The following is a 26,612-nucleotide window of genomic DNA, read 5'->3' on the forward strand; positions in this document are numbered from 1 at the left end:
TCTCACTTAGCATGATATTCTCCAGTTTCATCCATTTGCCTGCAAATGCCATAATTTTATCATTCTTTATGGTTGAGTAATATTCCATTGTATATATATACCACAGTTTCTTTATTCATTCATCAATTGAAGGGCATCTAGATTGGTTCCACAATCTGGCTATTGTAAATTGAGCAGCTATGAACATTGATGTGGCTGTATCTCTGTTGTATGCTGATTTTAAGTCCTTTGGGTATAGGCTGAGGAGTGGGATAGCTGGGTCAAATGGTGGTTCCATTCCAAGCTTTCTGAGAAATCTCCATACTGCTTTCCAGAGTCGCTGCACTAATTTGCAGCCCCACCAGCAATGTATAAGTGTATCTTTCTCCCCACATCCTCGCCAGCACCTGTTGTTGCTTGTATTCTTGATAATCACCATTCTAAATGAGATGGAATCTTAGGGTGGTTTTGATTTGCATTTCTCTTATTACTAGAGATGTTGAACATTTTTTCATATGTTTGTTGATTGTTTGTAGATCTTCTTCTGTGAAGTGTCTGTTCATTTCCTTAGCCCATTTGTCGATTGGGTTATTTGCATTCTTGGTATAGAGTTTTTTGAGTTCTTTATAGATTCTGGAGATTAGTGCTCTATCTGAAGTATGATTGGCAAAGATTTTCTCCCACTCTGTAGGCTCTTTCTTCGCATTGTTGATAGTTTCCTTTGCTGAGAGAAAGCTGTTTAGTTTGAATCTATCCCAGTTATTGATTCTTGCTTTTATTTCTTGTGCTATGGGAGTCCTGTTGAGGAAGTCTGGTCCTAAGCCGACGTGTTTAAGATCTGGACCTACTTTTTCTTCTATAATCTGCAGGGTATCTGGTCTGACTCTGAGGTCTTTAATCCATTTTGAGTTTAGTTTCGTGCATGGTGAGAGATATGGGTTTAGTTTCATTCTGTTGCATATGAATTTCCAATTCTCCCAGCACCATTTGTTGAAGAGGCTATCTTTTCTTCATTGCATATTTTTGGCCCCTTTGTCTAGTATTAGAAAATTGTATTTATTTGGGTTTGTGTCCGTGTCCTCTATTCTATACCATCGATCTACCTTTCTATTTTGGTACCAATACCATGCTGTTTTTGTTACTATTGCTTTGTAGTAGAGTTGAAGATCTGGTATTGCGATACCCCCTGCTTCGCTCTTTCTGCTAAGGATTGCTTTAGCTATTCTGGGTTTCTTATTCTTCCAGATGAATTTCATAATTGCTTGCTCTATTTCTGTAAGGTACGTCATTGGGATTTTAATTGGAATTGCATTGAATCTGTATAGCACTTTTGGTAGTATAGCCATTTTGACAATATTAATTCTTCCTATCCAAGAACATGGGAGATCTTTCCATCTTCTAAGGTTTCCTTTAATTTCTTTCTTTAGTGTTCTGTAGTTCTCATTGTAGAGGTCTTTCACCTCTTTTGTGAGATTGATTCCCAAGTATTTTATTTTTTTCGATGCTATTGTGAATGGGGTAGTTTTCCTAATTATTCTTTCCAAAGATTCATCACGTACATATAAAAATGCCTTAGATTTATGTGCATTGATCTTGTATCCCACTACTTTGCTGAATTCACTTATGTTCTTCAGGGATATTGGTCTATAGTTTTCTTTCCTTGATGTTTCTTTGTCTGAATTTGGTATCAGGGTTATACTGGTTTCGTAGGCTGTATTTGGGAGTGTTTCCTCCCTTTCAATATCATGGAGTAATTTCAGGAAGGCTAGTATCAGTTCTTCATTAATGGTCCAATAAAATTGCTGAGAATCCATCCAGTCCTGTGCTGTTCTTTGTTGGAAGGCTTTTAATTTTCTTTCAATGTTATTGCTTAATACTGGTCTATTTAAATTTAACTTTTCTATATCTTTCTGGCAGGTCAAATGTGCATAGAAATTTGTGTCTTCTTGATTTTCCAGTTAGAATATAAAGTTTCAGAATAGTTTCTCATAATTCTCTGGATTTCAGAAGTGTCTATTTTGGTATCTCCTTTTTCGTCTCCAGTTTTGTTAATTTGGTTCTTTTGTTTGGTTAGTTTGGCTAAAGGTTTGTCAATCTTGCTTATCTTTTCAAAGAACCAATTCTTTGTTATGTTACTTCAATCTTTTGTGTTTTTTTTTCCCTTCTCAATTTCACTAATTTTGACTCTGATCTTAGTTTCTGTCTTCTATTGATTTTGGCATTAGTTTGTTATTCCTTTTTAAGGCCTTGAAGTGTAGCATTAGATTATTTATTCAGGATCTCTGTATTTTTTTTTTTAACATAGGCACTCAATGCTATGTACACTTTCCTCTTAGAACTGCCTTCATATTGTCCCAGATATTTTGTTATTTTGTATTTCTTTCTCATTTGTTTCTAAGAATTTCTTCTATGAGTCGTTCCTCATTTAAAAGAGTATTATTCAAGCTCCATATGTTTATGTGGTTTCTATAATTTTTCTTATTGTTGATTTCTAGTTTTATTCCATTATGATCTGATAGAATGTGCTGGATTACATCAGTTTTTTATTTTTTCTTGCTAAGACTTACATTGTTATCAAGAATATGTTCTATTTTGGAAAATGTTCTATGAGCTGCTGAGAAGAAAGTGAATTCAACCATTTTCGGTTGAAATAGTCTGTAGACGTCTATTAGGTCTTTTTAATTTTTAGTATTATTTAGATCAGAAATATGTTTTGATTTTGTTTGGATGACCTGTCCTTTGGTGAAAGGACTGTTGAAATTGCCCAGTATTATTGTATTGTGGTCTGTCTGGATTTAATGTCAAGAAGTTTTTGTTTATGTAATTAGGTGCACTAACATTTGGGGCATACATGCTTACTATCCTTAAATCTTGTTGGATTGTTCCCTTTATCAGTATGTGGTGACTTTGTCTCTTCTGATTAATTTTTGCTTGAAATCTGCTTTGTCAGATATGAGAATAACTACTCCTATTTGTATGGAATTCCCACGCGCTCCCCCCCCCCATCCTTTTACATTCAGCCTAGTCTCTTGTAAACAGCATATTGTTTGATCTTGTTTTTTAATCCATTCAGCCAATCTATATCTTTTAATTGGAGAGTTGAGACCATTTACAGTTAGTGTTTTTATGGATAGTTGTTTGTTATTTCCTGCCATTTTGGTTTGTTTGCCATATTTAATTTAGTCTTTATTTTCATTTAGTTTCTCTTCTAGTGAACTTCATCTGTTTGGGAGCTTTGGGATTTGTTTGAGTTCTGTGTGTAGTATATCTGTCATGAAAAATTTTTACTGCTGCATCAAATCTGAAAGATAGCTTTGCTGGATGCAGGAAGCTTGGATGGCAATTGTTTTCTTGTAGAGCTTGGAATACCTCATTCCAAGCCCTTCTTGATTTTAGGGTCTGATTTGCGAATTCAGAAGTGAACCTCATTGGTTTGCCTCTAAATCTGACCTGACTTTTTCTCTTGTAGCTTTTAATATTCTTTTCTTATTCTCTATGTTAGGCATTTTGATTATGTTGTTTCTTAGAGAGGTTCTTTTTTGACCTTGTCTTTCTGAGTTTCTGTTATAAGCATCTGGATGTGGATGTATCATTTCTAAAGTTAGGAAATTTTTCTGCTGCTGTTTCACTGAAGAGGTTCACTGAAGAGGTTCTTAATGTCTTTTGCCTGTATCTCTATGTTCTCTTCTATCCCAGTGAATCTCAGAGTTGTTACCTTGATTTGTCCCAGTTCTGATCATTGGGGTTGTTTTTGTTTTGTTTGTGTGTGTGTGTGTGTGTGTGTTGTTGTTGTTGTTGTTTGGTTTGGTTTGATTTGGCTTTTCCCGCTTTACTGCATACTGAGAATTCAAGTTCATATATCCTGTCTTCAAAGACCTGAAGTTCTGTCTTCTGTACAGTCTAATCTGTTGGTGATACTTTTGAGTGATATTTCAATTTAATTCATGTGTCTTTCATTTCCAGGAGATCTGATTGGTTTCAATATCTCTATTTCCTTATTGAAATGTGCTTTTACCTCCCATATTTGCTCTTAAATTGTTCCTTAGATCTTTTGTGTGTGTGTGTGTGTGCGCACGTGTGGTGCTGGGGATTGAACCCAGGGCCTTGTGTAAACACTGAGCTATATCCCTAGCTCTCCTTAGATCTTTTTAGTTTATCAAACGTTTTATAACCTTTCTCTGGAATTTCACTCACTTCCATATATAGTCAGTTCCTTTGTTGGAGGATTGTGAATTTTGGGGGGATGTTTGCCTGTTTCTTCATGTTTCTTAATGATGTGTGCATCAGTTGAGATGGTTTCCTCTTTCTTTTTTATGCATGTATCCTTTGGTATGTAGTTTTTTGGGTGGTGGTTTTGTTCTAGGAACTTCCCTGTTTTTGCTGTATGAGATGTCCAGGAGTGGAACTTGAGGTCCCCTTCAAGTCAAAGTCAGTTCTACTTGGGTTCTGATCATTGCTTTTGGACTTTTGCCTCCTTTATTCTATGTGTTGAGATAGTGTTGAAGCTTGAGCAGGGCTAGCTTGTGTATTAAGTGAGGTTTACTGATTTGTGAGTGTTGCTCAGCAGCAGGATCTCCACTCTGTGAACTTGAAGTGTCCAATCACTTCCCAGCCCCCCTTAGAGAAACGGGGAGCAAGGAATAGCGATAATGTTTGCAAACAATGTCAAGCCTTAAAATAAATGTCCTCTATCTACTTTGACATCTATAACTTGAATTAGCACCTATAGAGGAATGGCAGGATCAGCATTTAACATCAGCACCAATAATAAGCAACTATGAACTAGATCAGACATTAAATAGTAGTTGTCTACTGCATCATCCACTGTATTAATGATCACAAAAACATGAATGGGGTAGAAATTACATAAATTATGTAATTCTTTTTTTTGGTTGTTGATGGACCTTCATTTACTTACATGTGGTGCTGAGAATTGAACCCAGTGCCTCACACATGCTAGGCAAGCATCACTGAGCCTCAACCCCAGCCCCAAAGTCTGTTATCCTATCAGCTAATAGAATACAAATTCTTAAAAGAAAATAGAGTAGAAAGGCAAGAGAAATTTTTCAAATATTTTAAAGTGAACAGAGGAAAAACAGGTAGCAGATGACAGATATAAAGGAGTGAAAAATAAAAGTAATAAAGCAAAAGAAGAGGGAATAGAACAGTCTAACTATTAATGAGAAATAAAAGGATTGTTTCTGCTGCAGTGGTTAAAACTGTTGGAAAGGATGGATGTTCATCATTTATGCTATTGTGCCATTCTTTGTATTTTTTAAGTTTGAGAACCTGTGACCCTTGGGTCAAGGGCTGGGGGGTTTTAAGTTCCACTTCTTTTTGTTTCTCAGCAAGCTGCCAGCTGTTGTGGCCAGGAGCCAAAGTTAGTTTTAGTAATTCTCAGCTTCCCGTCCCATAGTACAGGATGGGATAAGCTTGGGACTGCTGTGAAATGATGTACTTCCATAGTGGGCCTGGTACACTGGAAGGTACCAGGTGGGGTTTAAATCTTGGCTGACATTTGGAATTCTTTGGATATTTGAGATTTCATTCACATATCCTGTTGCTGGGTTAATGCCAATCTCTGCTGGACATCTAGGTGTTGTGGCCTCCTGAACATTCTGTTTTTATGGTGAGGAGTCAAAACCTTACATATTCACTGTCATGGATGTGAATTACCCGGGATCAGACCTGGAGTGCAGAGTGCTCGTCTGCTGGTTACTGGCATCTTCCCAGTGCTTGCTTGCATTAGGCACCACCAACAAAAGAGGCTCTCTCTCCTCAGTGTCCCAGCCTGAATTACCTTAGACCCACTTCTCTCTCTGCCTGCTTCAATCATGCTGGTCCAGGTACACTCTGGATCCCACAATAAGCAACTGCTGGGTCAGGCTGGCAACCTCCTTTATGAGTTCCTAATCTCCCGCCTTTGTTCACTGCTATGTGGCCACTTAAAAATGGTTCCCACCGGACTCTCCACCTATTAGCCAAATGATTTTGGTCAGTTTTCACTCAACAGCTTACCCACTGTCTCTGGGTTGGTTAAGATTAGCCTCCTTCTCTATTCCACAGGATCCCCCAAACCAATATTATTCGCCATGCTTTCCCCACTTTCTCTACCTGTGTTCCCACTTCCCTCTGCAGTTGGCTGGCAGCATTCTCAGGCTGTTTAAGGTAGCATGTCTCTAATGTATTTTTTAAAATATTTTTTGTTTTTACAAATAAATTTTGATTCATTATACACAAAAATGGAGTACAACTTTTCATTTCTGTGGTTGTACACAATGTATATTCACACCATTCACGTAATCATACATATATATATTGGGTAATACTGTTCATTCCACTGTTTTTCCATCCCTACCCCCTCCCACCCCCTTTTCCTCTATACCCTCCAAAGTTCCTTCATTCTTCTCTTCCCCCCGCTACCCCACATTGTTACATATTGTCATGCACTTACCAGATAAAACATTCAGCCTTTGGTTTTTTGGGCTTGGCTTATTTCACTAAGCATGATATTTTCCAACTTCATCCATTTACCAGCAAATGCCATAATTTATTGTTCTTTATGACTGAGTAATATTCCATTGTATATATATACCACAGTTTCTTTATCCATTCATCAATTGAAGGGCATCTAGATTGGTTCCACAATCTAGCTATTGTGAATTGAGTTGCTATGAACATTGATGTGGCTGCATCACTGTAGTATGCTGATTTTAAGTCTTTCGGGTTTAAACCAAGGAGTGGGATAGGGGATAGCTGGGTCAAATGGTGGTTCCATTCCACGCTTTCTGAGGAATCTCCATACTGCTTTCCAGAGTGGCTGCACCAATTTGCAACTCCACCAGCAATGTATGAGTGTGCCTTTTTCCCCACATCCATACCAACACTTATTATTGCTTGTGTTCTTGATAATAGCCATTGTAATTGGAGTTAGATGAAATCTTAGGGTGGTTTTAATTTGCATTTTTCTAATTACTAGGGATGCTGAGCACTTTTTCATATATTTGTTGATCACCTGTATATCTTCTTCTGTGAAGTGTCTGCCCATTTCCTTAGCCCATTTATTGATTGGGTTCTTTGTATTTTGGGTGTAAAGTTTTTTAAGTTCTTTATAAACTTTGGAGATGAGTGCTCTGTCTGAAGTGTGTGTGGAAAAGATTTTCTCCCACTCTGTAGGCTCTCTTTTTCACATTATTGATTGTTTCCTTTGCTGAGAGAAAGCTTTTTAGTTTGAATCTATCCCATTTATTGATTCTTGCTTTTATTTCTTGTGCTATGGGGGTCTTGTTAAGGAAGTCTTGTCCTAAGCTGATGTGATGGAGATTCAGGCCTACTTTTTCTTCTGTTTGTTGAAGGGTCTCAGGTCTAATTTCTAGATCCTTGATCCATTTTGAGTTGAGTTTTGTACAGAGTGAGAGATAGGAGTTTAGTTTCATTTTACTGCATGTGAATTTCCAGTTTTCCCACCACTATTTGTTGAAGAGGAGGCTATCTTTTCTCCATTGTAAGTTTTTGGCACCCTTGTCCAGAATGAGGTTACTGTACTTATGTAGGTATGTCTCCGTGTCTTCTATCCTATACCATTGATCTACCTATTTTGGTGCCAATACCGTGCCGTTTTTGTTACTATTGCCCTATAGTAGAGTTTAAGATCTGGTATTGTGATACCTCCTGCATCACTCTTCCTGCCCAGGATTGCTTTGGCTATTCTGGGTCTTTTGTTCCTCCAGATAAATTTCACGGTGGCTTTTTCTGTTTCCATGAGAAATGTCATAGGGATTAATTGGAATTGCGTTAAATCTGTGTAGCGCCTTTGGAAGTATGGCCATTTTGATAATATTAATTCTGCCTATCCAAGAACATGGGAGATCTTTCCATTTTCTAAGGTCTTCCTCAATTTATTTCTTCAATGTTTTGTAGTTTTCATTGTCAAGATCTTTCACCTCTTTGGTTAGATCGATTGCCAAGTATTTTATTTTTTTGAGGCTATTGCAAATGGAGTTGTTTTCCTCATTTCCCCTTCAGATGTTTCATCGCTTGTGTATAAAAATGCTTTAGATTTATGCGTGTTGATTTTATGTCCTGCTATTTTACTGAATTCATTTATGAGGCCTAGAAATTTTCTGGAGGAGTTTTTTGGATCTTCTAAATATAGAATTTCATCAGCAAATAGTGACAGCTTAAGTTCCTCTTTTCCTATTCGTATCCCTTTAATTTTTTTAGTCTGTCAGATTGCTCTGGCTAGTATTTCAAGTATCATGTTGAATAGAAGTGGTGAAAGAGGGCATCCCTGTCTTGTTTCTGTTTTTAAAGGGAATGCTTTCAGTTTTTCTCCTTTAAGAATGATGTTGGGGGGCTGGGGAGATAGCTCAGTTGGTAGAGTGCTTGCCTTGCAAGCACAAGGCCCTGGGTTCGATCCCCAGCACCCAAAAAAAAAAAAAAAAAAAAAAAATGATGTTGGCCAGGGGCTTAGCATAAATAGCCTTTACAATGTTCAGGTATGTTCCTATATCCCTATTTTTTCTAGTGTTTTGAGCATGAAGGGGTGTTGTATTTTGTGAAACACTTTTTCTGCGTCAGTCAAAATAACCATATGATTCTTATCCTTAAGTCTGTTGACATGTTGGATTATGTTTATTGATTTATGAATGTTAAACCATCTTTGCATTCCAGGGATGAACCCCACTTGATCATGGTGCACTATCTTCTTAATGTGTTTTTGGATACGGTTTGCCAGTATTTTGTTAAGGATCTTTGCATCTATATTCATCAAGGATATTGGTCTAAAATTCTCTTTCCTTTGCCTAATTTGGGTATGAGGGTGATATTAGCTTCATAGAATGAGTTTGGTAGGGTTCCCTCCTGTATTTTTTATTTATGTTCAAATTTCCAACTTTCTTTTGTGTTTGTGATTATTTTACTGTCCAGTGTTGAATTTCAGTGAATTCCTTTAGTTGCCCACCTCACTTAGTTGGTCTTCCCACTGTTTAAATCTTGGGCTTATAAACTCCTAGGGAGTGTATCCTTCCTCTAACTGAACATCTTTCTGTCTTTCTATATGGTCTGAACTGTGTTGTGGTAATCTATCTTTCCCTTCTATAATATGAATTCTTTCTGGCTTTCCTTAGGTGTTTTTTAACCAGCAGTTCTTTCACATCATTAGTTATTTCTCATTGTGATTTTCCATCTTACTCCATCATACTTCGAGGCTCAGAACAAAGAAATCCTTTATGCAGTCTCATTGGAAATAGTGACAGGAGGGTACACGGTAGCTCTATTCTTTGTTAGGTTCCACTTGGTTCTGTCTTACCTTGAGATAAGAAGAAGTTATAGCATAACCAATTTCATGTTTTGGGTATTTTACGACGTTAAATTGTTATCTCCCTAACATTGTCATGTGTAAGTTGAATGTATTAGTAGAGGCTGTGAGGAAAGGGATAGTGGCTTCTAAAGTGAATTAAATCGGAAACCCTTCCTGGATAATGACATGTTCAAAGCATTTTATTAGCAGAGCTGGTGGGGGCGGGGAAATCCCAACATGTGTTTCTTAAAGATTGCATTTGCCATCATTATTCTGACTTTTCCAAAGGAACTAGGACCATTAGTCTTCACCTGTTATGCCAGACATTGCTTCTAGGAATTCTTACGTGTCTCATAGAAGGCTTCTTTATGAGTAGAAAGGGACATTATTTGGACTGTTTGCAGGTGGTCTCTGCAGTTGTGGGTCAATAAGAGTATCTCCCCCTCCCATTCTAAATCAGCCCCTACAGATCTGCCTCAGATCTGCACAGGACCCATAATTCATCATCCACTCTTCTTTGGATATTCATAACTTCCATTTCGCTATTACAGATGAAGTTGAAATTGAACCCCATGCTCTGAGGGAGTTGGTTAGTTTATTTTTGTGGTACTAGGGATTGAACCTAGGAGCACTCAACCACTGAACTGCATCCCCAACCCTTTTTTTTTATGTTGAGAGAGTCTCTTGCGAAATTGCTGAGACTGGCCTCATACTTGTAATCCTCCTACCTTGGCCTCCCGGGTATCTCCAATTATACAAGAATTACAGGTATGAACCTCAGTACTCAGCTGCTCTGAGGTTCTTGAAAACCAGTTTCAAGCTTGTTGCTTTGAGGAGAAATACTTTGGGGCCCTTCAAATCCCACTGTATGACTGGAAGGAACTACTTGTCAGTCTAACAGGATTCACAGGTTCATCTGCATACCATAAGAGGGTTCCTAAATACTTTACCTCAGATATACTCCTTCAGCACCCTCCAGAGGAGGCTTAAACCTGCTTTCCAGCACCTTCTGTCTCAGGGCTATACTGGCTTCTGAATATGTAAGTACCATCTCCTGGAGGGAGAGGGGAGACTGGACAGATAAAGCCTTACAGTCAACTCTTGTTCTTTTGATTTAGACTTTGGAACGAATGGCCAGTGAAATTACTTAAGAGGAAGAGGGGTTTTTAATGTTTCTCTGATAAGAATTTTCTGAATGACTTATAGAGCAATGGTGCCTAAAAGATGGACATTTCTTTTTTAAAAAGCTGGAATGAAGCTTGTTATTCTTGGGGTAACCACAGGTTGAATTTCTGTGGAACAGTTAATCTGGTCTCCTCAGTGCAATGGTGCATAAAGTGTTTGACACTGTGGCTGGCACTAAGCACACACTCAGTAAATGACAGGTGCCAAGTTAAGAGTGGTCACCTTCTAGTGAAAGGCCGCTTCCTCATTCAACTTTCTGCTTGTTCCTCAGAAAATCACATTTTGGAAGATGTGAACAAATGTGTCATTGCTCTGCAAGAGAAAGATGTGGATGGGCTGGACCGCACAGCTGGTGCAATTCGAGGCCGGGCAGCCCGGGTCATTCACGTAGTCACCTCAGAGATGGACAACTATGAGCCAGGAGTCTACACAGAAAAAGTTCTGGAAGCTACCAAGCTGCTGTCCAACACAGGTGCGGGGACTCTCCCTCCATAGTGCTCCACACACGGCCTGGGTAGGACAGGCTATCATCCTGTTAGCCCAGGCCCTGTGGTTAAGAAAAAAAGAAATGGAAACTTGGCTCTGGACTTAGGGGTTCTGGGTAGTACATAACTGTGGGAAGCTAATCAGCCAAAGTCAGACTTCACAAAAACATCTCATGGGTAATCATGGATAATCAAGGAACAAATCCCAAACACACTATTTAAGATGAACTTCTAAGTTAAGTATCCCATTAGTGAATAAATACTAAATTCACATGATTCCTATTCATTCTCTCTCTCTCTCTCTCTCTCTCTCTCTCTTTTTCTTGACACTGGGGAGTGAACCCGGGGGCACTTTACCACTGAGCTACGTCCCCTAGCTCTTTTTATTTTGAGACAGGGGCCTGCTAAGTTGCTTAGGTCCCTGCGGAGTTGCTGAGGCTGGCCTCAAACTTGCAATCCTCCTGTCTCAGCCTCCCAAGTGGCTGGGATTACAGGCATGCTCCACCATGCCCTATTCTTAAACATGGCCTCAAGTTAGTCTCACTTCAAGTTCCCAAGCATCCAAACCCTGTATTGCCATCTCTTGAGAGACAAAGATGATTATATCAGTCTTTATAAAATATTGCACTTAATTTACTTCACCCACAAATACTGTTCACATGGGTAGAAGTAAAGTCTGTTTATGAGCCTTGCCTTTTCTGACTTGAGGTTTCAGGGAAGGCTGCTAAGATGCTGTCTGCTCATGAGTGCAACCTGCCCTTCTTTTCTCTTCAGTCATGCCACGTTTCACAGAGCAAGTGGAGGCAGCTGTAGAAGCCCTCAGCTCAGACCCTGCCCAGCCCATGGATGAGAATGAGTTTATCGATGCCTCTCGCCTGGTATATGATGGCATCCGGGACATCCGGAAAGCAGTGCTGATGATAAGGGTGAGTAACTGCACTCTAGACATTTTAACAGCCTCTTCCTTATCATATGCTAAACTTGAGGAATGCGTCATTCTGGAACTTAGCAGATGCAGTGGCAGTATATTAAAACCATGAATCTAAAAACTGTTAGAATGAGATATATTTAATTATGTTGTCTAAAATGACTGTTAACAGCCCAAACTTGGGTTGAGAAGGAGAGTTAGCATGAGTTGGCCCTGATGACTTAATTTAGGGCAAACAGTCATTATAGTGTGGGGCTTTGGTTTTAATTGGAGAGGAAACTACAGAAAATAAAGATTCTTAAGTTAATTTTAGAGAAGGAAATATTTCCTTAACATAGGCTGAAGTTATTGTTCATGTGAAGTGTCCCTTTGCTTGAGAGAGATGCTAGACTTTCAGGCAGGATACTAGAATCCTAGGGTGTTGGGTGTGAGAATTAAGGACCATGGCAATGCTGACAATCCACCCAGGTTCATAGCCAAGTGTTGAAATCCTCTTTTAGGGCTGAGTAGAGTACTGCCTCCTGGTGACCTGTCTTCTCTGAGAAAACAACAGTTCTCAAGGTCACAGGAAAGTGCTTGACCCCTTATGGGGGCATCAACAAAGGGGTTTCAAAAACTTCCACCCCCACCATAATATCCCTCCAGGGTGCTGGGTCTGGCTCTCCTGGCTGCCTTTCCCACAGGATTTGATCCCTTGCATGCTTCTTTGAGCATAAGCATGTTGCTTCTGGAGTCTGAGGGTAGGGTCCATGAACATTCTCCCCAGGGCCAACTGGATGCCCCCTGCTGTAGCTGCAGAGCAGGCATGAGGAATGTGGCATTTGCCTGCTGCACAGGTGGTGCATTGATGGTGCTTCTGCAGACCCCAGGCTCACCTGATATTGGTGGGGCCCCAGCTGATAGAGGCTTTGCTTTCTTTATTCCTGCTGCTGTGCTAAAGAACCCATATTCAGCTAAAGCTTGACCTGAGCAGTGTATGAGAGTTCCAAGGTCTTGTATACCAGTGGTCATGTACAGAGCGATTTTGCCAAAGTTCTTTCTATTTTGGCTTACATGGAGAAATAGAATTTTAAAAACCCTAGTGGCAGAGGTATGGCTGGATGTCTGAGAGTAGAGCCAGAAGGGGTCGAAGAAGGCTGATACCGTATTCATCTAGGAGATGCTTCAGGCCCTGTTGTGCTGTCTTGGCTGTGGGAAACCACTTCCTAGGAGGAGGCAGGAAGCTTGGGTTCTTTATCCAGCAAATTTCTTTGTCTCTGAGATGCTGATTTCTTCTTTTATAAATGGAGGTGATGGTGGCTTTGATGGTTTTACTGAGACAGTGTAATTGATAGGTTCCACACAGGGCCTGGCACCTAATGGTTTTTCTTAGCATGCTGAGTGCTGTGCTGGGCCTGAAGAATGACAGAAGTCTTAACAGAACTTCCTCTGGACAACAGGCATGTGAAGTGTGATTGAATCCAGCAGGGAACCCTTTAAGGACAAAAGCAAGGTAGCCATGAGTACTTGCAAGGCTGAGGAAAGAGACTTTGGAGACACTGTGATTTAGCTGCTCTCCAAGCCTATTCCTGTCTCATAATCCAAAATCATCTTGTATTCCCCTACCTCAGCCTTACTTCCACAGCCATGCCTTAGCCCTGTCACTACCATATCTACATCCCCTCCATTATCCCAGTTCCAGTGTTCAGCCTTCTCCCTCTAGTACTCTGATTTAGAACTGTCTTTGGAGCTTCCCAGTGCCTTCAGCTGGTTGGTCTTCCTCACTTGTTATTTGCACTCAACCCTCAGGTCCTTTGAGTCTGGCTCACATTCTTTGTCCCCTCTTCCTTATTCATACTTCACAAAATGTAGTCCTAGTGAAGTCCCACTCTATCTTGCTGAGTGTGGTACAGATCAGCACAGCCACCCTGACAGAGGTCACTGATCATGTGTGGGCCCTTGGTGCCCAGTAGCAGTTGCCCATCTCCTGACCCTATCCTGGAGCCTGTGACTGTTTCATACTTCTCTGCTCCTCTTACTTCTTAGCCCTCCTACACCTGAGCCCCCATTTTCCTATCTGGCCTTCTTGCTGATTCCCCTCAGGATAACGAGGCTCTTAGAAATCTCTTCCCCACCCCATTCCTTCCTCTTAGTACCACGGATATCCCTGTTTGTGCTCCTGGCTCTAGGCATGAGGTCCCTGGTTCACCCCCCTACCTTATCTCCTTTCCCTATGCATATGCTTATTTCTTCCATAATAAGAGGGTAAAGAAATCTCTTGGCCACCCTCCCCCTCTTTGTTGTTTTGTCATCTCATTAACATTGATGGGGCTGTTGGGAAGTCCTTGGCCCCTTCTCTTTTCTGCTGGCACTCCTTCCCTTGGTGTGTAAAAATGAGAAGCTGACTGTCCAACGTTCTATGCATGTATCACTGACTTGCCCGCTCACTTCCTGAGCACTTGTTATGCCCAAGAGTAAGCTCCTTACCTTGATTGCAACATCATCATCCTCATTCAGTCCAAACCTTGGATTCTCCTTGGGTTCTCTTTCCCTTGCATACCTCACATCTGATCTTACTAACTCTTTCTTCCTGATAGAGAATCTGAACAGGCCCTCAGCATCTCTCGCCTGGTCTATCTGCAGATGCCTACAGTCTCATTGTCAGAACAGCCAGAGTGATCCCTTTAAGCTTCAGTCAGATCATGTTATCCACTCCAAACTTTCTAAAGGCCACTGTTACTCAGTTCTTACACTGGCCTGTGATGCATTTTGGGACCTGATTCTGTTGCCTTTCCATCCTCGTGTCCTGTTGCTCTCCCCTTGACTCACAGAGCAGTGAGACAAGTCCCTCTCCTGTGACCTTGCTGTTCATCTGCATCCCCACGCAAGCACTCTTCCCCCAGCTTCCTCCATCTTCCCACAGCACTGCATTATGAGACCTTTCCTGACCATCCAGTTTCTCTTCCCTGCTCTATTTATTTGTAGCATTTGTATGTAATTCACTTGTTAAGTTTGTCGCCATTGTTCTCATTAGACTGTATGAGAGCAGGGATCTTTGTGTCAGTCATTTTGTATCTCTAAGACCCAGAATAGATACTCAACCTCAGTGGATATTTGAATAAATGAGTGAATGAATATTAGAAAAGGAGTTATTGGTTTTCTTGTCAAGAATAGTTCTTTGGTCCGTGATGGGCAGTCAGGGAGGTTAGAGATGATGTTAGGAGACGTTGCTTTGAAAAGCCCCTTAATAGAATGAGTACACATCAACCCTAAAGGTATCTGTGACCACAACATTAAAATCACTGGTGGTGGCATTGAATTTTGTGGCATCAAATCATCAGGACCCCAGGGTCTCACACTGATGTGCTTTCTGGTACCTTATGTGACATACATACCCTTTTTACTTTGTCTCATCAAGGGATAAGCCCAGCCTTCGCATGTGTCAGAACCTTTGTGCTCTCCATGGTTTCTGAGCACTTCTCATATGCCGTCCATTTGAACCTCACAACAAGCCCTTGCCCTGGGCTTGGGCAAGGGCCAGGTGCAGATGAGGGCCTCACCTTGCTGCCCTCCTGTCACAGGCCAGCTGGTAGGGCTGAGAGCCAACCCCAGCTGTTCTACCTGCTGCCCACTTTCTGGTAACTCCTGGAAGACAACACTGTTTCAAGTAGCTAATCATGAAGCTGGTAGTTTGTGCAAAATAAGACTTTATTTCATAATTCAAGCAAAAAACTAAAAGCAATAACAGTCCATTGGTATAAAACACCTTTATTTTTAAGACCTTTTCCACCGAGGACAGTTCTCACCTTTGTCTTCAGAAGCAGGTGTTTGAGAAATACCTTTCAAAGTGAAAAGAAGCTGGTTATGTACTTAATAGTCCTAGCTACTGGTGAGGTGGAGGCAAGAAGATCTCTTGAGCCCAAAAGTTTGAGACCAGTCAGAGCAACATAGTGAGACCCTATCTCAAAAAGGGGGAGTGGGGGAGCACAGTGGCACACGCCTGTAATCCCAGTGGCTTGGGAGGCTGAGGCAGGAGGATTGAAAATTCAAAGCCAGCCTCAGCTAAGGCAAGGTGCTAAGCAACTCAGTGAGACCCTGTCTTAAAATATAATAGGATTGGGGATGTAGCTCAGTGGTTGATGCCCCTGAGTTCAATCCCAGGACCAAAAAAAGTGGTGTGTGTGGGGGGTGCAAAACATGTGTCATTCAAAGAAATTAAAGAAACAAATCTGATACAAAGAATTAAGCCCTACTCCCTGTAAAAGAACCCCTTTTTAGGAAGTGCTGGTGTAGGGCCCATACAGGATGAGCAGTTTTAATTCCTTCCATTTGGAAACCTGCACCTTAAATCCCAGAATTCTTGGGCCTCCATGCTTTTGACCAAGAAACTGAATTGCTGGAGGCCCACAGCTGTGACTGACTCATGGTCTCTGTCTTGGTGGCAGACCCCTGAGGAGTTGGATGACTCTGACTTTGAGACAGAAGATTTTGATGTCAGAAGCAGGACAAGCGTCCAGACAGAAGATGACCAGCTAATAGCTGGCCAAAGTGCCCGGGTAAGGAAGTGCTCCTTGGGGTATTTTAACTTGCTCTGCAGACCTTTCCTGTCCCTCTCAATCCTTGCCTTTTTCTCTTCCAGGAAAACATTCTCATTTTTTTCTAACAGTAGGACTAAAGTTAATCTAAGTTGTGTACTTGCTGTTCAGCTGGAAGCAGGGTAGGAACATGGACCTTGTCCTGGGCTGTGCCCTAGGATTCTGGTTTATGATAAATCCCTGGGTCAGGGAAGGCCTAGGATCTAGACAATGCAACATTTGTTAAAAGGGTTGTGAAATTTGGAAAAGATTGCTGCCTTTGCCCAGCTCACTGATACCATGGATATGAGCTATTTTAATTATTCATGGATTTAAAAAAAAAAAATAACAGTGGTACATTCAAGAAAACCAGTCTTTGCATTCAAGTCATTAAATCTTCAATCAGTAGCATTTGTTTTTGGAAGGACACCAAGAAATATTTCTAAGGAGACTTTTTCTTTTTTTTACTCCTTGAAAATCCATCTTGAACAGTGAGCAGGTCCCTGCCTTAAGTCCTGCCCAGGCCGAACACTTTAGGAGACTAAGAGGCAGAGCCCCAACCCTGGGCCTGTGGGCTTGAATTCTGCCCCAGGGCTCCAGGAGCTGCTTTAATATGGTTTAAGTGGCTATCAGGTAGCTAGAATGTATGTTCCTCAGCAAATCCTTCTCTGCCTTCTTCAAATTTACATTCTGATAGACTTTGAAAACTTGGAAATGTCTACTCAGCGCCCACAGGAAAAAGTGCTTCACAATTTATCCCCTCTCATTTTCTGTCTTTACTATAGTAGGCAGAGGATAAAACTTTTAAAGAATTAAGTCAATCAGTTTCTGTCCCTACACGGATGTGACTGTGCAAGTTCCACACTAGCCTTCTACCTTTCTCATGCTCTTTCCCTCCACACTAAAACTTGCTCTTGAAAGTGGGTTGGGAATTTAGGCTGCCATAAACTTCAGCAAAAAATGAGAAGAAATAGCCCTTCAGGCAAAATGAAACCTATTAAAGCATTATCCTACCTATGTAATACATTGCCTGTTGGAAATATTCTTGGCTAATGCACTGTGAGAACTTCAAACTCTTTACATAAGAGCTTTCTGTGCTTCTGATTGTAGGCAATCATGGCTCAGCTTCCACAGGAGCAAAAAGCAAAGATTGCAGAACAGGTGGCCAGTTTCCAGGAAGAAAAGAGCAAGCTGGATGCTGAAGTGTCCAAATGGGATGACAGTGGCAACGACATCATTGTGCTGGCCAAGCAGATGTGTATGATTATGATGGAGATGACTGACTTTACCCGGTGAGCAGTGCCCCAACCCAGCAGGCTGATAGGAGAGAGGACAGTTTTCTTCCCCACAGGCCAGGCTGCTTTGTAGACATCTTCTGTTCTCTGATCATCTCTGACTTGCAGGGGTATCATGGATAAGAATCCTTATTCTTTGTTTTTTTTTTTTTTTTTTTTTTTTTTCAGAGGTAAAGGACCACTCAAAAATACATCAGATGTGATTAGTGCTGCCAAGAAAATCGCTGAGGCAGGATCCAGGATGGATAAGCTTGGCCGAACCATTGCAGATCACGTAAGTGATGAACATGCCTGAGCTTATCTCCAAGCTTATCCCAGGCTCAGACAGTACAGATTGGCTCATTGCTGAGGTGGCCATTGATGACCATTTGCCTGGGCCATGGCACCCTTGTCATGTTACCTAAAAATTGTTCTGACCTACTTTAATCCCACCATAATTTTTTAAGGATTGCGTTGTCTTTGACAAGTCTTGGGAGTTAGGCCTGGTTTGCATTAGAGCTCGTCTCAGTTAATGGGTAAAATGAACTTGTGCTATTGACTTATCTCTCAGTCTTTCTTCAAAACTTCAGGTCTGAGCAGAACCTGATTCTGTCAGCCCTAACACACTGAAACCACACATGTATTACAACCTTCTCTCAAGGTTTATTTCATATAAAAATCAGGAATCCTGGTGGGGCATAGTAGTCCAGCTACGCAGGAGACTAAGGCAGGAGGATCACAAATTCAAGGGCAATTTAGGGAGACTTAAAAAGGAGCTAGGAATGTAATGTGTAGCTCAATGGTAGAGTGCTTGCCTAGCTGAGTGCAAGAATCCTCAGCATGGGGACACCACCCCCACTCAAAAGCAAAACAAAACAAAACCAAAAACCAGCCCCATGGGCCAGCAGTATTTTGAAAGGCTGATGTGCCCAGCTGGGGACAGACTTTCATGTCCTTTGTGTTGCCTCATCTCAACCTCCAGTTTCATCCCTTTATTCCATCATAGTAATGGGTCAGAAAACTAAGCTCCCTCTTTCCTGGAACCTTCACAGCACATTTCCTGTGGTGGTCTAAGACTTATTATCAGAGAAGCTTTTTCCCAGTTATAATTTTTTCCTCCACATTCTTTTCCCCAAATTATCCAAACTTTCCACCTCATCTATTGCAGGATGAGTGACAGCTGCCCCTCATCACTCAAAGTCATCCTTCACACAACCCAGTAAGAAGCCTTGTTGTTTCTAGTGACCATCCAAGCTCTATCCAGAGCTCCATGCCTTGACCACCATGCCCTCTCCTTCCTGCTCTTTCCTCTCTTCATCCTATTCTGCATGCAGCTACCAACACTGCCAACGTAAAATGCGAATAAGGCTGTGCTTCAGGGCCTTCTTAGAATAAAATACAGTCTCCAGAATGAACTAGAAGCCTCATTTTATATCACTGTTGCTTGCAGTGAGGCCCCAGCCTCACTGGAAGAAAGTGTTGTAAACACCTGAGAGGTGTGATGATTCCTTCTTTAGGTAAAGTAACCTGAGGTTCAGTAGTATCAGGAACTGGGCAGGGCCACCCTTTCCCTGTATTTGGTCAAGCTTTCTTGCTTTGGTTTACTTATTCACCCTCCATCTTTGCCTAAAGTGACCATCTCCCGTCATCAGGTGTTTAAAGTTCGCATCGTAGCCGGGCAAGTAAAGTGCTTCAGGGCAGAAGAGCTATTTGTTCGGGTAGCGAGTGTAGTGTAACACATTCTTTTCTGTGTAATCAGGCTTCTGCTGACTGAGGCTTTTTCTCACCTTGTAGGGCCACAGGCTTCCTCCCTACTAGAAAGCTGAACCCTTGGCAGTGGTGGTTTCTCCCAAGTTGTGGAGTTAGTGAAAGAGGTGGGGTGGGGGTGCTCAGGAAATCTTTATGTCCATGCTACGCAGCACAGTCAGGGCTCCACAAAATGATTTGCTTCCATCCCCAAGCAGAGTGGACTAGGGATGTGTGACCACCCCAGGTAACTGGTAATTCATCTCTCTTGCTCTTTGCTCCAGCAAGAGAGAGAAAACTTTCAGAACTGGGCCTAGGGTGGGGTGCTGTCACTAGGACTACAGTGCTACTGAGCCTGCTGAGTTTGTTCTCTCCTCAGTGCCCAGACTCCGCCTGCAAGCAGGACCTGCTGGCCTACCTGCAGCGTATCGCCCTCTACTGCCACCAGCTCAACATCTGCAGCAAAGTCAAGGCTGAGGTCCAGAACCTTGGTGGAGAGCTTGTTGTCTCTGGGGTAAGTGTTAGTGGTAAGAAAAGGTGGTGAGCAGGAATGCACCGACCTGTGTCTATATACTCCTCCCTGCCCCACATAGGGATGTGTGCTAGGCAGAAACTCCCAAGTTCTGTCTTGGTTTCTGGAGGCCCCAGGCTGCACATCTCCCTGCAGAATTGCAGCTCCATTTAACATGGCATGGTTAGTGACAGCTGGAGCCATTACCAGAGCTGGCCACTCTCTGGGAAAAAATATTTTATCTTTCTTGCTTTTCTTCTCCTAGAGAATTAAGCCTCTTCAGAAATTGCAAAGTAGACATAGATAGTCTGCTTTCTTCTACCCCCAAAATGCAGAGTTGTAGCTATTCTTTTTCATTTTGATCAGGTCTCAATTTTGGGCCCTTTTCACCTTGTTTTGCTGAGTCCCCACAACTTCTATTAATCCCATGGAATTTCCTTTAAAAAGAATATTTCAGTCAGGCACAACAGCACACAGCTATAATCCCAAATACTCAGGAGGCTGAGGCAGGAGCATCAAAATTTGAGGCCAGCCTGAGCAGCTTAACCCTGTCTCTACAAAGGGCTGGTTATAGATCAGTGGTAGAGTGCTCGTGTAGCATACACAAGGCCCCACACTACAAAAAAAAAAAAAAAAAAAATTATGTTGAACATATTGACACCATTTACTCATCTCTGCTATGCTCCTGTCTCTATGGAGCAATTCTCCATTTTCTCTACACGAAGGAGGAGATATCTGTGCCATGAATAAAAGAAGGGAACAGGGATCCTGGTCAATGGTGGACTGACTGGATTCCTCCTTGGTGCTTATAGTTCTTCATTCATTCAGTGTCCAAAAAAAAAAAAGATGTTGATCCACCTTGTTTGTTTTGTGAATGAAAATTTGAAGGTTGGAAGCAGGCAAGGTGATGGCGACCTATGTACTTACTACTGTAACCCCTTTTCCTCATCATAGAATCTGAAAAATGGATATTTTAAGACTGATTAGGCTTCTAAATGGCTATTAGTATCCAATCAGTAACAGGGTTCCTGGACCAGTATTTGGTACTCTGGGGATCTGCCCAGATTTCTGGTACTGGAAAGTCACTCCCATCAGATTGACTCCTTACTGTCCTGTCTATGCTTTGTAGGTGGACAGCGCCATGTCCCTGATCCAGGCAGCCAAGAACTTGATGAATGCCGTGGTACAGACAGTGAAGGCATCTTATGTGGCCTCCACCAAATACCAAAAGTCCCAGGGCATGGCTTCCCTCAACCTTCCTGCTGTGTCCTGGAAGATGAAGGCACCTGAGAAGAAGCCCTTGGTGAAGAGAGAGAAGCAGGATGAGACACAGACCAAGATCAAGCGGGCATCTCAGAAGAAGCATGTGAACCCTGTGCAGGCCCTCAGTGAGTTCAAAGCCATGGACAGCATCTAATTCTGTCCCTGACCACCTCCCCAACCCCTGGGGCTCCTAAGGATCAGTCACTGTTCTTCACTCAAGTGTACTTGCTAAGTAGAGAACACTTATATAGGCAGGTTTTGAACCCAGCCAGGTGGTAAATTTTGCCAGAACGTGTTTAAGTTGGTCAAAAATGCTTTTAGATTCAGGAGCATATTTTTAGCTATATTTTCTTTAAGCTTAAATAAAAATTCCATAACCAAAGCAAATTCCTCATTAACTTGTTAGTAACAGTCAGATTGGAATACCCATTCTCTCAGCCAGGAGAGTGGACTCAGCTGTGGAGAAGGAATGTCCCAGAAAGGTCTTCCAAGGGATAAAACATGTATCGGGGGAAAAAACCCTGATTATTCTTCCTGAAGTAAGAATTATAATGCATGCCTACAATTACTAATGCACTCTGCTGCAGGACATTAATAAAGTTGCTGTTTTCGGGCTGGGATGTGGTGATGCCATAATTTGAATGTGCTTTTTTCCCCCCAACTTCACATGCAAATTAAATTCATCATTGGGCTCACTTATAATTGCAGTGTTTCCTACGTTGGGCTTAACAGAAGCCTGACAGAATAGTGTTTGCTTAGGCAATAATTTAGATTTTACCTTATTTGTGATTACTATAGTGATTACTACAGCTACAAGGTATAATTTTACTGTCTTATTTAAATTTTGTGAATTTGAATGTTTTTTACACTAACTTCTCCCAATAAAGTCCACTATGAAACCAAATCTAAGAGGCTGAAGTCACTGTCTTTGCCTTCAAGAAGAGTCATGGGAACCGAGCTACAGCTCCGTGGTAGAGATTTGCCTAGGGTGTGTGAGGCCCTGCATCAGTCCCCAGCACCACAAAACAGAAGCCTTGGACTTGCCATAGCACCTGCCACGCTCTGGGCCCTCCCCATCTTCTCCCAGGGCAGTTGCTCAGTGAGGGGAACTATGCCCATAGCTTTAGGGAGGGCCACATTGCCTCCCAGGTTCATGCCGGGTCACACCCGTGTCCTGTTGAATACCCCAATCTGCACCTCCCACTTGGGAATTCACATGAACATTCTTCAAGGTTCACATCAAGACTAGGGGCACACTTGATTCTTCCTCTTTTTTCTGCATTTTTCTAGTCAAAACTCCCTAAACAGATGGCTGTTGTCATTGTCACCTTCATGGAAGTTGTCATTTCAGTCACCTGTCATCTTGCCCACTCTACCACCATCTCCCTTGCCTTCTATACTACCAGACTGGCTTTTTCTTCACAGTCCCAGTGACCACACCCAAGGAGTGCTCCGGGGACCAGTCCTTACTCAGGTGCTCCATTTCCACATACCTCACTCTGGTTTTGTCTTCCCTACCAGCAGCTTTTCTGTGTTAAAGACATGTCTGTACCTGGCCTCTTCCTGTCTCTGTCTATGCTCACTGTTCTAATCTCAGCCCCATTCCTGTCTCCTAAACTGTCACTTGGTTGCCTAATAATATCTCAAGCTTGACCAGTTTGGACCACAGTCATCTCTGCTCTCTACCATTCCTGCCCAAAGCCCTTCTTGCTGTTTTCCCCACCTCACTAGCTGGCACTCCTAGTCGTCTCATTTCTCTGGCCAAATATCAAAAAAGCAATATCTTTTTAAAATGTAAGATCTTGCTACTTGTTGCCACCTCTGTTTACCATCTCCTGGCCTAAGGCATTATCATGTTACCAGTTACTACTGTTTAACAGATTATGCCAAAACGGGCAGCTAAAACAAGTAGTCATTACCTCACAGTTTCTGAAGGTCAAGAACCTAGGAGCAGCTTAGCTGGGTGGTCTTCATTAAGGGTCTCATGATGTGGCAGTCAAGACATCAGCTAAAGCTACAGTGTCAGCTTAACGGGGTAGGAGTGGATCTATGTCCAAGCGAGTTGCTGTTGGCAGAGGCCTCAGATCCTTGCCTTGTGGGACCTTCCAAAGAACAGCTCACAACATGGCAGCTGGCTTCCCCTGGAGTGAATGATCGGAGAGAGCGGCAGCAGATGGAAGCCACGGTGTTCTTTTAAAACCCTATCTGGAAAGTGATTCCCCATCACTGCTGCTGCATTGTTGGTCACAGACCTATGCTGGTGTGATTCCAGGAGGTGGGCTGCCAGCCAGCAGCAGCTTCCCACACCCTGCGTCCCTCAGCAGCCAGGGTAGCCCATGTAAATAAAAGCAGCGAGTTCATGTTCCTCCCTGAGCTCGAACTTTCAAGTGACTTCCCTGTTCCCCAGTTGAGGTCTTCAGTAATGGTTATGGCTCTGCCCACTCTGGCCTTTCCTCTCTCACCATCATTCTGTTTCTGTCCCCAGTCTCCCTGACATTCCTTCAACATGCCAAGTCCCCAGCCTGGAAAGTACTTCCCTAGGGAGCCCTATACATTTCTTTAGCATTTCCTTCAAGTTACCTCATCAGAAGGACTGACCTTATACTGTCCTCTCGTTGTGGCTTTGAACTCTATATATCCAGTTGTTCCTGTTGTGTACTCTGGGCAGTGACTTATTTTGTTCCCCACTGAATCACCAAGGCCCAGGACACTTCCCACAAATGGAAAGCACTAGAGAAATAATTGCTCTGTACTCTCTGGCTACTTTCCCAGCAGCCTCCCTTTACCTGGCTCCTGCCCTGTCCCCTGCTGACACTCAGGGTTGTTCCCAATGGCTTTTGTTGTCATTAGTTTGTCACACTCCAAAACTCTCTCTCAGACCTCAGCTCCAGATCCAGTCTTTCTCCAGCTGTTTCACCTGATGTCCACCACCCCACCCCAGCAAGACCCAGTCCCCATCCAGTCAACCCCCAGCTCTCAGCCCAGCCACTGTCCTCCATCAGTCCCAAACCCTCTCTGGGGTCATTGCAGAGGCACCTTAACTGGCCTTAGCCCTGGACAACTGCACTTATCTTATTGCCTCAAGCCTCTGCCAAAGGTCTGTCTGACACACACCACTTACCCATCTGAACACTCTGTCCAGCCCTAGGGCCCTGCCATTTGTACCCACACTGCCTCTAGAGGCCTTTCCCAGAGTGCCCAGGCTCCCAGAGGCCATCACAGAGCTGCATGCTTCCTACCCACATGGGCCACATGCAGGCCTCAGGCCTTGCCATTGCTATAGCGTCTGACCTTAATGCCACTATTTACTTCAAAAGGTGGTTTTGTTTGAGACAGGGATCTCGTTATGTTGCCCAGACTGCCCTTGGAACTCAACTGACCTCACCTCAGTTTCTCAAGCCACTGGAACTATTGGAGTACAGCCCAGCTTAAAAAAAAACTTTTGGCCTGGGGAGATAGCTCAGTTGATAGAGTGCTTCCCTTGCAAGCACAAGGCCCTGGGTTCAGTCCCCAGCACCGCAAAAGTCGACCTTTTAAAATTAAGCTTCCTCCTAAACAGTATCTATTATTACAATTTTTATGGCTCACTCAGCCATCTCTTGTAGCACAATGCCTCTGCTCCCTCCCGGCCCCAGCAGCACCTGCCTCCCTGGGAAGCAAAAGTCCCTTCCTTCAGGAAATCAGGATTGGCTCTTTTCCTCTCCTGCATCTGGAAAAGGCCCAGCCATGCTTGACAAAAAGTCATTGAATGATGTTACTATTTATTGATTTAAACCAGTCTATCAAAGGTACTAGAGGGCAAAAAACTGGCAACCAAGGAAGCACCAGAGGTCTAGAGCGCCTAAGCCCAGGCTCCAGCCTGGCCCAGAAATCCTGGAACGCTCTGTCATCCCTGCTCTAAAGCAGCACCCTTAGGCAGAATGTGAGGAGGCACCATGTCCAGGGCCTGCTCTGGAGAAGTGCTGGTTCTTGCCCCTTTTCTGTTCACTAAGGGGACTGCCTGGCCTTACATTCAGAGACTTGCTCTGGGCCAGGACCTACATGCTGCTGCTCTCAGCAGTTTCTGTGACACCTCCCAGAGTGAGGCCTGGGGACAGAAGCCAAGTCCCAGCTCCCTCCACCCCATGGTGCCTCCTCAACCTGTCACACAGCTCTTTAGTCCCCTCAAACTTGCTTTCCCACGGCCTGCACACAATGGCCTCAGGCAGAGCCCCAAGTCCCCCTTGCTGGCACTTACTATACCTTCCTCAGGTGGCTGCACCCTCGCTTGCTAACCATCTGCCCTGTGGGGCTCTCATGGCTCCAGGCAGACACTTCAAAGGCCCCCCTAACCTCTGCAGCCCTTCTGCTCACCGCCTCCAGCCCCAACCCACACCCAGACTAGGGCCACCTCCTCACAGGAGAGGAGCTGCCACGTGCCGGCCCCCAGGGCCAGTGTCTGGCCTCACCACGTCACCCATTTCATCTCCATACCCAGTGCCATCACCACTCCTCCAGCCTCTCAGCTGAAGAAGTGAACCGAGAGAGGTGACGTGGCCCAGCCCGCCGCCAGATTCAAGACCCCGTCTCTCTAATGGCCCAGGTTCTGACCACCCCTGCTGTAGCCCCAGAGGTCCCTGACTAGCATGAGGTGAGGGTGACCACTTGCCTCTCCCTGGGACACCTGCTCTGGATTTCTGTGGTTGCACACCTGTCACTGCTTCTGCCCCTCTTTTCTAGCTCATTCTTCTCGGACCTCTGGTGTTAAGATGGTCCAGGGCTTGGATCTTGGATTTGGGTCCTCCTCTTCCCTGTGTCCAGCCACATCAGCTTCAGGCCAGTGGTCCCAAGCAGTGGTGTGCTAGCAAACGTTTAACAGGCTGCTCTCCGGGGCAGAAAAGGGTGTGTGTGAGTGCGTGTGTGTGCATGCACACATACACTCCTTTATTATTACATTATGTTGCCATAAAGGAGTAAAGCCTACGATTTACAAATAAAATTGAAACGTGCAACCCTCCCCTCTGAATGCCACCTATCCGACGGGTTCTGGGGAGGTTTTCACTGATGTTTGCATCAGTGAAACAGCCAGCCCGTGGCTGCACTGAGGAGTGAGCCTGGTTCTGACGTGAATGTTGCTTGATGTTTCCGTTCACCTTAAGGAAGAGGATGAAGCAACAGACCCGGTGGAACTGCACTTGTTAGTCAAGGAGTGACTTCTTTGTTGAATCAGCAGTTATGACCTGCTGTGAGATTCCAATTTTTATGCTATTGACAATGTCACTGCTACAAACAATATGCTTTTAAGTTTAACTGGCAAAGCTAACGTTTTCTTCATCATTTTCTTAAGTCTAGACTATGAACAAAGTGGTAAGTTGATCTGCAGCGTGTCCCAATTTCCATGGTGTGAA

At 43.2% G+C, this 26,612-nt stretch overlaps 1 protein-coding gene across 2 annotated transcripts in view; it reads left to right on the forward strand.

Annotated features, from left to right (window-relative positions):
* Ctnna1 (catenin alpha 1) overlaps positions 1-22,129 on the forward strand; it is a 173,474-nt gene extending 151,345 nt beyond the window's left edge. For both annotated transcript variants that reach the window (XM_047556839.1, XM_047556840.1), the window contains exons 12-18: positions 10,737-10,937; positions 11,725-11,876; positions 16,303-16,413; positions 17,542-17,723; positions 17,895-18,000; positions 19,831-19,965; positions 21,092-22,129. In XM_047556839.1, the coding sequence (XP_047412795.1) occupies positions 10,737-10,937; positions 11,725-11,876; positions 16,303-16,413; positions 17,542-17,723; positions 17,895-18,000; positions 19,831-19,965; positions 21,092-21,379 (1,175 nt within the window). In that variant the 3' untranslated portion in view covers positions 21,380-22,129. The remainder of the gene's footprint in view (positions 1-10,736; positions 10,938-11,724; positions 11,877-16,302; positions 16,414-17,541; positions 17,724-17,894; positions 18,001-19,830; positions 19,966-21,091) is intronic.
* The last annotated feature ends 4,483 nt before the right edge of the window (positions 22,130-26,612 follow it).

This window comes from Sciurus carolinensis, chromosome 6 (assembly GCF_902686445.1).
Source record: "Sciurus carolinensis chromosome 6, mSciCar1.2, whole genome shotgun sequence".
Lineage (NCBI taxonomy): Eukaryota > Metazoa > Chordata > Mammalia > Rodentia > Sciuridae > Sciurus > Sciurus carolinensis.